At 39.9% G+C, this 15451-nt stretch overlaps 4 protein-coding genes across 20 annotated transcripts in view; 2 read left to right on the forward strand and 2 right to left on the reverse strand.

The window, feature by feature from the left end:
• The window catches only part of Shab (Shaker cognate b), a 62626-nt gene extending 52811 nt beyond the window's left edge, over nucleotides 1–9815 (forward strand). For 9 of the 17 annotated variants that reach the window (XM_041775517.2, XM_070285328.1, XM_070285329.1 and 6 more), the window contains 5 exons: nucleotides 2432–2545; nucleotides 5743–6925; nucleotides 6984–7177; nucleotides 7251–7533; nucleotides 8401–9815. In XM_041775517.2, coding sequence (XP_041631451.1) covers nucleotides 2432–2545; nucleotides 5743–6925; nucleotides 6984–7177; nucleotides 7251–7533; nucleotides 8401–8636 — 2010 coding nt within the window. In that variant the 3' untranslated portion in view covers nucleotides 8637–9815. Of the gene's footprint in view, nucleotides 1–2431; nucleotides 2546–3457; nucleotides 3599–3922; nucleotides 4709–5742; nucleotides 6926–6983; nucleotides 7178–7250; nucleotides 7534–7840; nucleotides 7986–8400 lie in introns of those variants that run through there. The other 8 variants (XM_070285337.1, XM_070285338.1, XM_070285335.1 and 5 more) reach the window with 6 other exon arrangements.
• Nucleotides 462–1952, reverse strand: LOC108075217 (uncharacterized). Its single transcript, XM_017167558.3, has 3 exons — nucleotides 1796–1952; nucleotides 1509–1718; nucleotides 462–1382 (listed from the first exon to the last, which is right to left on the reverse strand). The coding sequence occupies exons 1-3, from the start codon at nucleotides 1824–1826 to the stop codon at nucleotides 592–594; spliced, it is 1032 nt and encodes a 343-aa protein (XP_017023047.1). The 5' UTR covers nucleotides 1827–1952; the 3' UTR covers nucleotides 462–591.
• A 1359-nt stretch (nucleotides 9816–11174) lies between the features above and the next one.
• Nucleotides 11175–12245, reverse strand: LOC108075218 (uncharacterized). The gene is made up of 3 exons (XM_017167559.3): nucleotides 11861–12245; nucleotides 11278–11804; nucleotides 11175–11219 (listed from the first exon to the last, which is right to left on the reverse strand). The coding sequence occupies exons 1-3, from the start codon at nucleotides 12243–12245 to the stop codon at nucleotides 11175–11177; spliced, it is 957 nt and encodes a 318-aa protein (XP_017023048.1).
• A 789-nt stretch (nucleotides 12246–13034) lies between these two features.
• Or63a (Odorant receptor 63a) lies at nucleotides 13035–14898 on the forward strand. The gene is made up of 10 exons (XM_017167414.2): nucleotides 13035–13159; nucleotides 13218–13314; nucleotides 13387–13531; nucleotides 13591–13785; nucleotides 13852–13956; nucleotides 14017–14182; nucleotides 14238–14343; nucleotides 14408–14506; nucleotides 14594–14749; nucleotides 14812–14898. Exons 1-10 carry the CDS (start codon nucleotides 13035–13037, stop codon nucleotides 14866–14868), a joined length of 1251 nt encoding a protein of 416 aa, XP_017022903.1. The 3' UTR covers nucleotides 14869–14898.
• The last annotated feature ends 553 nt before the right edge of the window (nucleotides 14899–15451 follow it).

Consider the following 15451-nt stretch of genomic DNA (forward strand, 5'->3'; position numbering starts at 1 on the left):
TTCTCTTCTTTTTTTATTGTTAAATAAAATATTTAGCTTAAATTGATTTAAAAGTATTTTCTTTTCACATCAATAACTTGGTTATAGGTCCATAAAATTTATTTAAATAAAAATTTCTATTTTTTCTATTGGATTTTGATGAATAAGAAATAATTTTAGAAGCTGCAGCCGCCTTTGGAGAAGTGTTTCATATGTATATTGTAGATTTATAAAGAACTGAAATATATAGTTTTAGTTTCTCATTATTTATAATTCAAGCCCTTAACATTTTCTCAGTCTGTAAGCCAATATTTTTGCTATTCTGCTAACTCCATTATTCTGCTAACTTAAGTTCATCAAAGAAAATGCTAAACAATTTTGTAACATTTTCCAAATTTATATTTGGTCTTTTTAACCAACTTTTCGTTTTATTTAACCAAACACACTCACAATTATACACAAAATCAAGACACTAAAACATATTAATTTAAGTGTTTATTGAATAATATTTAAAAAATATAGATTGATAAGTTAATGATAGGAAACAAAGGGGTTATATAAAAACTAAAGCTTCAAAAACGGAATAATAATAATTAGGCTCTTAGGAAACCTCTATTTCTGATAGTTTTCCAAGTTGGAAAAGCGCTTTCCTTTGGGGACAATGCCACTGGCTACATTCCATGAAGTATCCGGCAGCCGATTCTGTCCTGGAAACTGTCCCTGACCCTGTGTCTGCCACTGTTGATTCTGCTGCTGCTGATGCGAGGCCATTCCCGGAATACTCTCTACAATGGCCGGCACGGGCGTGGGATGATCATTCTGCTGGAGCGGCTGCTTCAGCTTATCCAGCAGCGCATGCAAATCTACGGTAAGCTTAGGCTGGACAATACCCTCGGCTGCTTGCAGTCCCACCATTTGTGAGGATAGAGCATCCACATCCTGGCGAGCGGCAAAAAGCAATTGATCGTGTGCCGCCAGCTGGAGCTGGGCAATCTGTGCCCGAATGGCCGAGGCAGCCACCTCCTGCTGGGCAGTATGCAGCGAGGCAGTGACGCTGCGCACTTGGTTGGCCGACTCCTCCAACTGGGCCTGGGCCGATGAGGCCACCGCCTGTGCCTTTCTTATTTCGGTAGCCTCCAGCTGAACCCGCGCCTGGGCCACATACAAGTGCTGGACAAGATTCCGCAGATCCTGACGCCGCTGTTCAGTCTCATCTTGTTCGGCATAGGCATTGGGCACTGTGTCGGAGATTCTTTCTGTGGGAGTGTTTACTTCCTGATACAAAGGTGCCTGATGGGAGTAAGTGATTGGAAGAGAGGCACCTTGAGCAATGCTTGGATTCAGCTCCATTTGGCCAGAGTTAAGCATATTTTGATCTACAGCGGGTAGGCCTATATTGGAAGCTGGGAAATTAATTAAAAATGAGAGAAAAAGTTATTTGGGAAGTGCAGAGACTAACTTAAAATAAAAACTTAAATTTAAATTTAAATTAAAAATATTTTTGGAAGTCTCCTATCACAACTACCTACCTTGAGAATAGGTATCCATTAGATTAGCACCAGTGTCCGTTCCTTGTGATCTTTTGTGTGTTTTTATTAGTTCCCCTTTTGAGTGTAGATCTGCTTTTGCATCCTTAAAATGATTATTTTCATTTTTCCATGAACTGGCATAGGGATAGGGCTTTTTAGTACCATCATACATCGGTTGTCCCTGGGCACAGAGAACCACAGAGACTAGAACTGGTGATAGCATCGATATATAGTATATAATATATTATATAGTTTTTATTAGATATTCTTTAAGAGGTTCTACTTACCGATCCAAAAGAGTTTTACAGCAGCAATCATTGTGGAATTGGAATATAATATATTCTTTTTTAGGTTTTCACTTTAAGTATTATGATAAAAGTCTGAGAAATATACATTGACCTACTTAGCTTTGGGATTTGATTACAGATTTTAAATCTACAGGCAAATTGTTGAAGTTTATAAGCCAAAAAACAAGTAAATATATATAAAGAAAAGGAATTTTTAGTAGGGGAAATCGTAAGCATAAATGGGTAGAATTAAATGATTTAAAAGGTTACTAAGGCAATTAATAATTTATTATTTTAAATACAATTTAACCTAAGTGAGAAGCTATCTCTAAGAATAAAGGGAATCCCCTTAAATATAAATATCACCCCCACCTTGGCAGGCACACCCCTCACACAGCTTGAGCCGCATGCGATAACACAGGACCTTTCGATTTATTTTTATTTTCTTTCCTGCTAACCCTACTACTTGTAACCCCAAGAGTTACTTTTGCATGCGGCATGCCCTGCATCCTGTGACCTTATTGTACATATTCCAGCCTAGATCTATACTATATATATATAATCCGACTGCTAAAGTTCGATGCGTTTCGAGTCATTCACACGCGTTGCAATGATCCCACAACCAACTATTTATAGGAAGTGGCCGAGCTGCGACGCCAAGTGGCGCTGGAGAACCTGCAGAACCAGCGGATGGACAACCTGGAGCAGGATGTGCCCGTGGAATTCGAGTGCTGCTTCTGCACGACCAAGGTAACCAGAAACCGATCCGAATTCGAATTCGAATCCGAATCGGAATCGGAATCCGTAGCTGTGCTCACTCGATGTTTCCCGTTTGCAAATGTTTGAGATGCTTTTCCTGTACTGTGCTCTGTGTTAGTCGCATGCTTGCACTTTTAGATTTTCCCTACGGCTACTCTTTGGTTCCATTTCCGTTACCGTTACCTTTACCAACTAACCCCAAAAACTAAACCCTTAACTAAAAAGAATTCTTAAATTAAAATCATGCTAAACAAAAAAACCTGTACATAAATAAACCGCCTAACCGACATTGGCAAAGACTGTGAAAATTGTTAACCGCCGCAGAATGAACTCCGATCCTGGCTCAACTTTGTAATTTGGGGGTGTCACAGGAGTAGGTTTCATCAGGAAATGTTTAGGTTTATGTAAAACCACAAATGATTTGCGTTTTTAAAAGCAACCTTTTCATATTCTTCTTTCCTTTCTGGGAATTTAAATTTAAGTCAGAGATTTGCACAGCAGTGAAGGTGTCATTTCTTAATTTTTTAAAATTTTTGTACACAGTTTAAAAAATCAATCTAGAAACCTAAAAAGTAGTCCGAAATGATGTAACATTTAAAATATAATAAGATAACAAAAAACTTAACTTTTTACACAAATTTAAGCTGAATTTAGTACCGAAAACAATTTAAAAAATAATTTGGATATCATTTTAAGGGCTTTTATTATTAATTTTAGTAGCAAAGATAGGTTTCTTTTTTAATAAATTTCTGTGACATCTCCGATTATACTTTTTGGTAGAGACTTCAGCTTCTTAAATAGGTCCTTCTAAACATTAGGCCATCCCGTACTTGTAGTTGGATTGGTAGACCAGCGATAACGATACCAATACCGATACCGATACCAAAACGAACATTGTTGCAGGATCGCATTTGCGTTTTCCACGACAAGGAGTATAGCATCAAGCGGCTGGCCCGACCGCCGCCCTCGCCCAAAAACTATATGGCCCTCAAGAGGATGCTCGAGGAGGGCACCATCGATATATACTATCTATAAAGCCAACAACAGAGAGAACCAGAGAACCAAGCAACACAAAGTGTGAAATTGTCCTTGTCCCCAGTTTATTTTATTCATGGAGAAAATCAGAAATTCCAAGAGATTTATAATCAATAAAAAAGGCTTAGAGTAGGCTTTAAAAATATATACAAATTTTTAAATACTACTCTCAGGTTTCATTTAAATTGATTTGATATCTCTAGAGATTTCTGAAACTCCTAGATATTTTTTTACATTTTTATTTTGTTGGCTTCCTGTGTGAGAATTGGAATTGGATTTGGAAATGGAAATTTTTATGTTGACCTTGTTTCTTTTTCGTTTCTTTTCTTAAAGGGTTTGCCGGGATGTCATGGCGAGTGTATTCCATTGCGCGCGAATAGCGTTTAGCCAGATTCTCAAGACCCCCCTCGTTGTGGATGGGTTCGATATCGATATAGAAAATCGGAATTGAGATCCTTAGCAGGTCTTACACTTCCGCGGCGCATCGAATGCGCTGAAACGGAACTGCGAATTATGATTAGCGAATAACTTACTTAGCTTTAAACTACCAACAACAAATTACAACTAAATGTTATTATTATTACTATTATTATGATTACTACTGTTACTACCTACTGTCGTTATCAACCGGGCCTGGCGTGACGTGATTACGCGTGAAAGCTAAAGAAAGACATAGCGAATTCTAAGAATTTAATTAAATTAACCAGAAACCTAATCTCTGCAATCTAAGAACGCAACCAGGAAAGGAAACCAAAAAGCAGCATGTGTTATTATTTAATTTAATGTGTAAACGGAGGGCTTGACGAAAGTTTAAATCGATTCTTTTTATTTACACTAAGCACGTAATTACAACTCTCTAGCCTAATGCCTCTATTTATATCCTAGCAAAATGGCCTAAGCCTTAATTATAGTAGCTGCAACTTGCAAAACGCCAAACCAATAATAGTTATCAAAACAAATTACTACAATAAAAACAGAAATACTATATTGTTTAGTTACTTGAACAACCAAATATGTAAACGTTATTATTTCCTGTTATCACTCAATCAAAAGAACAAAAACCAAAACAATGAAAGTCACAAACAAGCGAATAATAAAATCTTGCAAATAAAAACAAAATACGAAACAATGGAATCTATATATTTTTTTGTTTATCAACTTTATTCGCACTCGACTATCTGGCACTCCACTTCTTCTTCTACTGACTGTTTCCGTATTGCTCGCCTAGAACTTTTCTGTTTCTGTTGGTTTCGGTTTCAAATTAGAGTATTTTAATATATATTTAATGTTCGAGTAATGGAACCCACTTCGAAGGCAACTCCTCGCGGTTGGCCCAGGCTGGTAAGTAAGGCGATTACAAAATTCCCGAAACCGAATCTTTAAGTTTATGGCGTTTGCTCAACTTGCGTGGGGTTTTATCTAGAAATAAAATTAATAAAAAATAAACTTAAGTAATAAATATTATATTTCATATTATATTTCTTTTCCTTCTATCTTTAGTGCTTTAAAATATAAATTACTTGTTAAACAAATGCCTCAAAATAACAAGTTGAGAACTCGCACTGCCTTTGTTTAATTTACAAATTAAATAATAACAATAATAATTATCTAAAAACCTTCACAATAATATAATAATAATTATAACAATTAGCGCTGCACGTTTGAGTTTTACTTGGCGCCTCCTAGTTGCATGTTAATTTTTATTATTCGAGCGAACAACCGACTCGCACACAATTAAAAAGCTAACTCCAGACAACAGGTACACCCATCTTAACCAGACACTAATAAGCAGCTAGTAAACGTTATAAAACACACTAAAACGAGGTGAAATAAATATTTTTAAAGGGAAAATACGACAAGATTGAGGTTTAATTGGAATTTTGGATTTTTAAAAAAGTAAAAGCCGTTTAAAATATATTTTAAAAGTATTTTTATGAAAAAAAAATGCCTAATAAACCTTTTTTCTAGAAACTAAATAAATAAATTATTAAATAATGGATATAATAAATATATTCTTTATAAATAAACAGAATCGTAAATTAAACCTCAACCACATCGACTTGATCCCTTGGGTTTCTGTGTTTCTTTGTGTATTACAAATAATAAATCCTAGCTCCCATTTACTGAAACCAAAAATTACCTGTTCGTTGCAGGACTTCAAGGAGTACACCGATGCGGAGGGCGTGATCTCACTTCCAACTTCCGACTTCCACAAGCCAATCTGTCTGGAGATGCGTCTGGCTGCCGCCAATCGCCAGGCGGGCGTCTTTGGACTCCTGGCAGGAGCAGCACAACCACCGCCACCTCTAATGCAAGGACCCTTGTTGGCATTGCCACCACCGCCTTTGCCGCTGCTGCAGCCACCTGCCACCTCCACCTGCCCGGCTGTCCTGCTGCCCGCCATCTCACAGTCTTCGTCCACTTCCTCCTCGTATGGCACCACCACCTCCACCACCATTGCCCTACCCCTGGATGCTTCCATGCGTTACGGGGCCGCCATCTGCAGTTCGTCGAACTTCAATCACAATTTCAACAACAACTTCAACACGACCACGGCGAACGGAATGCTTCTCTTCGGTGGCGGCAACTACAATGGGAATAATAACAACAACGCGGATCTGGCCAGCGTGGACAGCTCGGACACATATGCCAGCTGCCAGACGCATCCGTTCCTGTCGCAGGGCGATCTCACGGCGGACTTTAACGACGAGGCCTGCGCCCTGGACATCGATATGGACAACCTGTACATAAATCCCCTCGAGCGAGAGCAGCAGGGCATCAGCAGCTCCACGGGCTTCATTGTGGGCCTGCCGGCCACGAACTCCTCGGGCGCCCTGCGTGCCCAGGTGAAGAAGAGTGCCTCCGGCGACACGGCGCTGAGGAACCTGGCCTCGGGCGGTGCCGGTGCCGGCGGTCTTAGTCCCCTCGACGATGTCTATCAGAGCTTTGATGTACAGGAACGCGGCAGCCGGGTCAGTCTGAATGAGAACTCAGTGCCAAAGCACAGAAAGACGCGGTTCCAGCAGAGTTTCACTGCCATGCGACCGACCAGTGCTGCCAGCTCTGGTTCCGGAATGGGCCTACGTCCACGAGCCCGATTCGAGGACACCAAGCTGGACGATGAGACGATCGGAAGATTGGAGGGTATAAGTCAGGCTGCAGCCGGTGCCTCTAGTAGTCCAGCGACCAGCGGCTCGGGGGGATTCGGAGGCGGACCAGGACTGGGACCAGGACCCAAGAAGAAGCGCTCGGTATTCATGCCGGGCAAGAGCTTAGCCACTGCCACCAAACTGATCAACCAGCATTTGTTTGGCATACAGAATGTGGGCGCCAAAGGTAAGCTATAATTTCCTTATCCTTGGAAATTCATTGCTAATCCTAATCCCTTCTACAGCCAAGTTCGAGAGCAAGCATTCCTCATCGATAGACTCGATTGACGCCTCGCCCAATCTGGAGCATCATCGACGCTCCAAGTCGATCCTGAAAAACAAGTCTGATGTCTCGCGCGTCCTGTCCGATCCGGAAAGCGAGCGCCTACTCGCGGACAACATGTCCGGTTCCGGTGTCTCCGACAATGGCACCGTTATGGTAAGTCCTTCTTATAACATATATAATTAAATATATATTTATGGCTTATTAAATTTTTGTTAATATTTTACAGGGCGAATCCGGCAGCGATTACTCACCGAATAAATTACCTCATTCAGTTTTAGCTAAGTCTATATCCCCACCACCCCTCAGGCACCGCACCCTAATGCACCAGCGCTCAGGACCAGCGACCTTGCAATCGAAGCCCACAAAGTTCCAAACGCCGCGCTATCCCGAAGAGCAGGCTTTACGCCAAGTCAAGCCGCTCTTGTCGCGCACTGTACAAGCCACATCCGCTTCCGGTTCGGCAACGGCAGGATCAGCGGATGGCCAGCAGACCAGGGACAGCAGTCTGGGTAGGTGGTAGTTTTTGCGAAAGAGGCGAAGAGCTGGCAGTGATGGGATGTAGATATATTTATTTATTTTATATTTATTTGAAAAATATTTGTTTTGTTTTACAAATTTCTTTTAAACTCCCATCACTGCCTTGTCTCCTTCGCCTTTCTTTCCTTCTCTTTCTTCCTCTGTCTCTCCCGTCTCTGTCTCATATCCTGTAAGTGCGTCTTGGTGTCCTTTTCGGCCTTGACGATACCAGAAATCATCTACAACCGTATCTTCTCTCTCTCCTGTCTCCCCCACTATCGCTTGCTGGCTGGCCGTCAGTCACCGTCTTCGATGGCGCCTTCTGAATCTGAATCTGAATCTGAACCCGCATCTGCATCCGCATCTCCCGACATCTGCATGAATCCACATATATACAGATACAGACACAGACACACTGACACCCCGCGGAGAGCAGCGGCGATCTGTTCGTATTACTTGTAACTCCATCCGATCCGAGGGGATCCGTTCCTCCTTTTCGTTCAGCACTAACTCACCCTGAGCGCCAGGCTCTTTGTTCACAGATTGCGTTTTAGCACACGGCTAGGATTAGCCTCCGAGCTTCAAATCGATGTTAAGCTTTGACTCACAAACTCATACAGACATCACTTTTAGAATCCTTACACGTACATGCCGCTTTCTGTCTAGCACTTGGAAGGAAACTAAGGCCATTTTAGGTGGCAAAAAAATCAATTTAGAAGTTAAATTATAACTAGAAATAAAATGTTTCCAACAAAGACCTAAAATGGCTTTAGAATCCTTCACTCATCCTGTGTAAAATCGGTTGTGATGTAATTATCTTTATTTTCCAATTATTAATAGTTTTTTTTTCTTAAACCTAGATTCGGAGACGACCTTCACATCGCCCGTAAGCAGTCCGCCGACTGTCACTGCCTCGACTTCCGCTTCCGCCTCTGCGTCTCAGACTGCCGCCGCCTCCGCCGCTCAGGATGATCGCGAGGAGGAGGGCGAGGCGGAGGCGAATGATGAGCAGAGGGCCTTGCTCCAAGGAGGCGATGGCGAGACGGCCAAGGAACGAGCGGAGGGGAAGCGTGGAGCGGGCAATGAGGGCACGTAGCAATTAGGGACACACACACAGAGCGCCAAGTATATGTAAGAGAGCTGTGGGGGATATCCTTTGGCAAGGATACACCACAATCTACACCACAAAATACACCACACAATACACAACAAAATACACCACACAATACACCACACTCTACACCACACAACACAATACAACACCACACCAGAAACCATACAAAAGGGAAAACTCAAAGTGATAGCAAAGTTAGCAAACATGGAATGTGAATTATATAAAAGCAATGAACAGTATCCTAGTCTAGAGATGGTGGGGTCCCAGGCAGATCCAAAACCAGATCCCTGTCTCGGTTCGATCTGCATATTTTTACAAAAAAAAAAAAAAAAAGAAGGAAAGGAAGTAGGAGCAGGAGCAACCCAAAAACTATGTTGCAGAGCCGCGCATGTCGTACAAAAAGCAGCATATATATATATATATAATATATTATACAATACGATATAATAATGCTACAATTGGCAGAGTCGTGTAAATAGCAGAGCCCAATCCAAACTCGTGTACAGAGCAAATGAAACCTTTATTTACCGCCTTCAGGACACAGCTAACAGAACTAAAAAAAATATATAGACGAAATCACCAGAAAAGCCTAAATAGCAACAAATGAAACCGAAACGGAAACGGAAATATTCATATTTTGAATGCAACTTATAAATATATACACAATATATAGAATATACACGCATCGCAATTGCAACTCGCATATTTACACATTATATATACAATCTAAGGCGCCTACGATTTATATATACTTATATATATAAATAAAGCTCCAACTATTTTTCAAACCACGCGCTAAACACCACAGAGATCGGCCAAGCTAAGGAAGATATATTATAGTCGGCATCACACCCTATAAATTAGAGATCCATGCATATGCATAAATCTGTATGTAAATCGTTCGTTCGTTTCATATAAAATGTCAAGCAAAAAACGTAGTTGAAAATCGTTGGGCCAAACCCCCAAATGTTCGTTTCTATATCTATAAGTATATGTGCGTGTGTGTACGGCTTAGGGCTTATCGATAGAGCTTGGCTTTTGGCTTTAACTTCCCGATAAAACCTGATTTGCCATATATGCACAGAGAGATGGGTAAATGCTAAGAGGCTTGAATGTAGATGTTGTTATTTATTATGGGTTTAGGGACGAAAACGTAAAGATCTCGGGATAAATCTCCCTCAAAAGGTGTCTAAAAGTATGCAGTAAAAAAGGAAACAATTTTGTTGCATACTTTTAAGCACTTTTTTGGTTGATTTTAAAGTGTAAAATGCTGAAATCTTGAAGAGAACCTGGCTATTTAGCATGTCCCTGCCCATATACTGTTAGTTAGTTACTGAGCGTGTATGTGTGCATGTTAGTTAGTTGAGTTAGTTAGATCTCTACCCTTTAGGCAGTTGACTCGATGTTTAGTTCCTTAGTTGTTGCGTTCTCCGAATACGTAAGCAATAAAATTGAAAGATCGTGTTTAGTCAATTATATATTTGCAATCCCAAAAGTTGTATGTCCACCACATTCCATTCCGTGTATGCGTGCGCGTGTGTGTAATGGCCTAGGTGTATTCTATATATATCCTCCATATGGGTTATCCGTTATCCCGATCGATGATCTGTCCAGCAGGCTTTTGCGTTTATCCTGTTTAGTTGCCATTGATCAGCCAGCGATGAGCCAGGATGCGAGTAGCCTCTTAGAAACATATCAGTAAAGGGAATTCGAACTCACTCACACCACACCACACACTCACCACTCACACACATACACCACACACCAAACACCCACACCCCACACACACACACACAAACCTTGCACTGTAAAGAAAAACAAACACAAATTTTATTACGAGACGATAATAAAATGTCTCAACGTCCGCTTTTCGAATTGATAAGAAAACACTGGCAAAAAAAAAACACACACACGAAACATTATTCGATAATTAATGTTAAAGCCAAGAACTCGAAGTAATATAGTTAAACATTTTTAGAACTATGTGTACGTATACATATTGACAAATGCTTGATGCATCCAAACAAATTTTGTAAGCAATTCATTTAGGATTATCCACACGGTCTTTTCGGTGAGCACAGGACACATTCCATCATTCCCCTAATTTAATTGTAACTTTTGTAAATATTTATTTTATATACAAAGCCCGGCCACCAAGTGTTTTGTTAAGATTATCATACTTTTTATTTTTTAAATTTATTTACGCCGCAACTGCAGACGAATTGAACTAAGAACTTGAATTAAAACTAACGAGATATTAAGTAACACGCAAATGTTATTAATATTTAAGTTATTTATCTAACGATACATACCTTTTAACGACAAAGAATGTAAATCAGCTAAAAACAAAATCAATACCGAACATCGTTGACAAAACCATACAAATTTATTAAAGCGTATTTAAATCTATATGAGCGAAAGGTCATGAAAATATATATAAACCATTGAGTAACATTTAAAGAGTGTGTTTTATTAATCTATGGGGAGGGAGTGGGAGTTTATATATATTGTATTTCTTGTCTACAGCCGACGATATACGAAGTATGCATTATCAATGAGCTGTTTCTGAAATGTATCAGTTATAATAATGAAATATATAAATTGAAAAATTAAAGATATTTACATTATCATCCGACAGTGGGGGATCCAGATAAGAATACAGTTCCAAAGGTTTTTGGGTGCTGGGATCTCGGCTTGACTTGATGGCCCTGAAGATATTCGCTATGGAGCTATGCGGCTGATCAGCATGATCTATATAGTAGCAGTACAGAAATTCTAACTTCCTGCAGTTCTCAATTATTTCGATAATTTCCCTTGCAGATATATAACTCAGCATACTTTCCAGATACAGGGATCGTAGTTCAGTGAGTTTAGTTAGTGGTGCCAAGGAATTTTGCCCGCCAACGTTCAACGCAAGTTTTGTCAAATTTTTGATTTGTGAAATCAACTCAAAATCACTGGGATTTTTGAGGCTAGCTCCTCGTATGGAAAGATTATCCAGCTGGGGAAAGCATCTGGCAATTACTGAAACACTTTCAGAGCATTTGGCAAAACCAGAAACTCTTAATTCCCGCAAGTTGGGGATAAGACGGAAGAACTCCTCCATGTAGCAAAGGCACGAAGGGATATTAACACTCAAATAGCCGCGACCTTTTTAAATTGAAATCAATTTTAAATTAGTTTTAAAAAGTTTTAATTTTACTTACTTCTAAGAGAGGAAAATCGAAACATGTCATCGATTCCAGGCAATTCTTTCCAGCAACTCCGGAAATTAATTTTATTTCTGGTTTCAGAGAGAATTCGAAAGTCTCGAACTGCATTTCCTAGTTCCTCTTGATCGTGGTAATGTCCTTGTATTACACCCAGTGTCCTGACGTTATTATTCAGAACCCTGAATAGCTGAACTGCGGATTTTGTGTAATATAATACAGGTTTGTTGGTATGAAATGTCGGATAAATAGCCTTGGACTGATCCATAATAATTTCGAAAAACCTAGAGTTTGATTTGGATAGATTCACATGATCACTGAGACTTAGGTATTTTAAAATATTTAAAAGGCAGTCGTCGTTTAAATCGATTATGGTAAGCATTTCAAAGAAGATCTTTACTAGAACAGGGTAAAATTGAAACTGAATATAAGAGGCTGTGAGTGGTAGCAATAAATAGGCAGGTAAGTCAAGTTATCCGTCGAAAACCACGGGGTTCCACACGATACGACTTATCAACTTACAGCCTTTATCTTACTCTCTCTTTTATGTAAAATAATCTATATAATTCGAGATTTGTTTATCAGTTTGAAAGATAATTTTGGAGATTCCAAATACTTGGATAAGAAGTTTTATTGGGAAATTATTGGGAATGTTTATAGAGGTGACAAAATTTGACTTGTCTGCGGAACTGTATTAGTAAATGTATAATTTATAAATGTAAAATATTTTTATTGCTATAATAATTTGATATGTATTTTATAGTATGTTCTTCCACCCTTTAAATATAAGAATTCATCCTGCTAAAAGCTTTTAACCTGAACTTAAAGCTGTGCCATTCAAAACTTCAACCCCAAAGGAACTTAAAAAAGCTCCAAACTCTTAACCAAAAAATCCTTTGAGCTTTCACAGGACTTGCTAGCTTCTGAACCTGTGAATCTAATTATAAGTAAGGCTAATTAACCACAGGACATGTCGAGAATCACTCACCCCTCTCACCATTTTTTTATCCTGCCAGCAGAAAGTATTTCAATTATTTAGTCTAGCTTTGCTCACGTAATGAGGCGTGGTTTTCTGTCTCTGAACTATCTAATTATGCCCGGCCTTTGAGCCACGCCCCTTCGATGGCCTTATAAATGCCCGATTAACGCAATTAGCCCTCAATTAGGCACCATGTACTCACCGGAGGAGGCCAGGGCTCTGGAAAGGCGAAACTACCACAGCATCCGTGAGATGATATGGCTCTCCTATACGGTGGGCTTTAACCTGATGGAACCGCATCCCTCTCGTCTGAGAATGTGAGTGATTTTGAGGGATAAGGTAGCTGTATGATACATCTTTGCTCTCCCAAGACAGATGGACTGTGGTGCTTAGCCTGAGTAGTCTGGCTTCGCTTTATGGTCACTGGCACATGTTATTAAAATATATCAATGAAATTCCACGCATTGTTGAGGTGAGTTATGAATTTGGTAATAAAATTTCTTAATTTATTTATTAAATTATGTCATATATATATTTTCTATAGACTGCAGGCACTGCCCTACAGTTCCTTAGTTCGATTTTTAAAATGTGGTATTATCTCTTTACACATCGCCGTATATACGAACTTTTGCGTAAAGCCCGCTGCCATGAATTACTACAAAATTGTGAAATCTTTACAGAGATGTCAGGTAAGGATATATTGCATACATAAATTCCTTAAGAATTTTTTTTAATAATTTATTCATAGATCTGCCGGTGGTAAAAACCCTCCGACAGCAGGTGGAGACCACAATGGAAAGGTATTGGGCCAACACTCGTCGCATACTCTTGATATTTCTTTACAGCTGTGCTACCCTTACTTCGACATATTTTCTAAGGTCCTTTTTAACAAGTCTATATCAGTACTTCTTTCTACCTGCAGGAAGCTTTGATATTGTTTTGCGTGAGTTGAGAAAGCAACTTAAATATAAAGAGTACTCTTAGTTAATTTATTTTTTAAATTAAAAAGCTTTCGAGTCCCTTTATCCCTCCTGGAAAGGCAAGGGAATGACTTTTCCGTATTTTCACATCCAAATGTATATAGAAACCTGTTCCCTTTATATCTGCGGAATGGGTGAGTGGCTTCCAAACATATATTCTAATTTACTAGAATTAAATATTCAATTTTTCTCAGCTGCTGTAAGTTTTGATGGAGTTTTCATTGTCCTGTGCCTGCACAGCGTCGGCCTGATAAGGTCTCTTAACCAAATGATTGGATACTCCACAACTGAGTTGGTGCCAAGGGAAAGAAGGGTTCAGTATCTAAGATGTTGCATTTATCAATACCAAAGAATTCACAGGTAAATATTCAATATTTACAGAGTTTCCTCACCCTTATAATTGTTTCCTAATAAGTTTTGCAGCGGAAATCAATGCCTACTTCCGGCAAATCACCTTCTCGCAGTTCTTGCTCAGTCTTTTTGTGTGGGGCCTGGCGCTGTTCCAGCTGAGCGTGGGATTGGTGAGTTTTCCGACCTTTTAAAAGGGAATTTTTACCCAAAATGTCCCCCCAACTTTCCCTGCAGAACAGCAGCTTTACGATAATCCTGATGAGCATGTACCTGCTGGCTGCTGGCTACCAGATAGTTGTTTACTGCTACAATGGCCAGCGATTCGCGAATGCTGTGGGTGACGCAACTGGGGAATCCCCCCATTCCAGATGTTCCCCCTCTTCTCCTGCCTAATTGCGCGACTAATCTCTCTTTCCGCAGAGCTCCCAGATTGGCAGGGCCTTCTACGAGTGCGAATGGTACGGGGAGTCACGGGAGTTTCGCCAGCTTATCGGCATGATGCTGATGCGCACGAATCGGGATTTCAGGCTGGACGTGTCCTGGTTCATGCAGATGTCCCTGCCCACGCTAATGGCGGTGAGTTGAACCCCTCCAATCCTCACCTATACCAGCCCCTCTCTCACTTGATTGATTTGCAGATGGTCCGGACAAGTGGACAGTACTTCCTGCTGCTGCAGAATGTCACCCAGAAATAGGACTAAAAGTTCACAGAACAAAAAATGTGCTGAAAAACTTTGGTTAGTTCTGCTTTGGGACATATTGAAATGGCGGTGACGGTTAATAAAAGTTATGTGGGCACTGGAAAAAAAAATTTGGTATATTCTTAGGGTATTTTTATTGAGTACTTTTATATTTAACTAGTTGGATGAGAAATTTCCTATTTTAAATTTTTAAATATTTAATATCTTAGGGTCTCGCCTAAAATCTGGCTTATTTGTTTACTTACTCAACCAAAACTCTCTTCATTAATATTTTGCCTTAAATATTAATACATTAATTTCCTTACATTTCATTTAATAATAATAAATAATAATTTAGCTTGAAAAATGGCAATATGGTTGAATATTCTTCTGCGTGGCTGAACTGAAACTGTCAGTCTGAAATTGTTGACAGGATGCGGAGTCCGGTCAATCAATACTACAGAGTCCAGTGTCCAGTGCCCAGTGTCCTGCGTCCTGTCAGTCAGATTGGTGCGTCCGCCCATAAGTTTTGATGGTCGTGATGCGAAGCATTAAAATAATGAAATTGCCAGCAGATAAGGAGCATCGATGCCGCTGC

The sequence above is a fragment of the Drosophila kikkawai genome, chromosome 3L (assembly GCF_030179895.1).
Source record: "Drosophila kikkawai strain 14028-0561.14 chromosome 3L, DkikHiC1v2, whole genome shotgun sequence".
NCBI lineage: Eukaryota > Metazoa > Arthropoda > Insecta > Diptera > Drosophilidae > Drosophila > Drosophila kikkawai.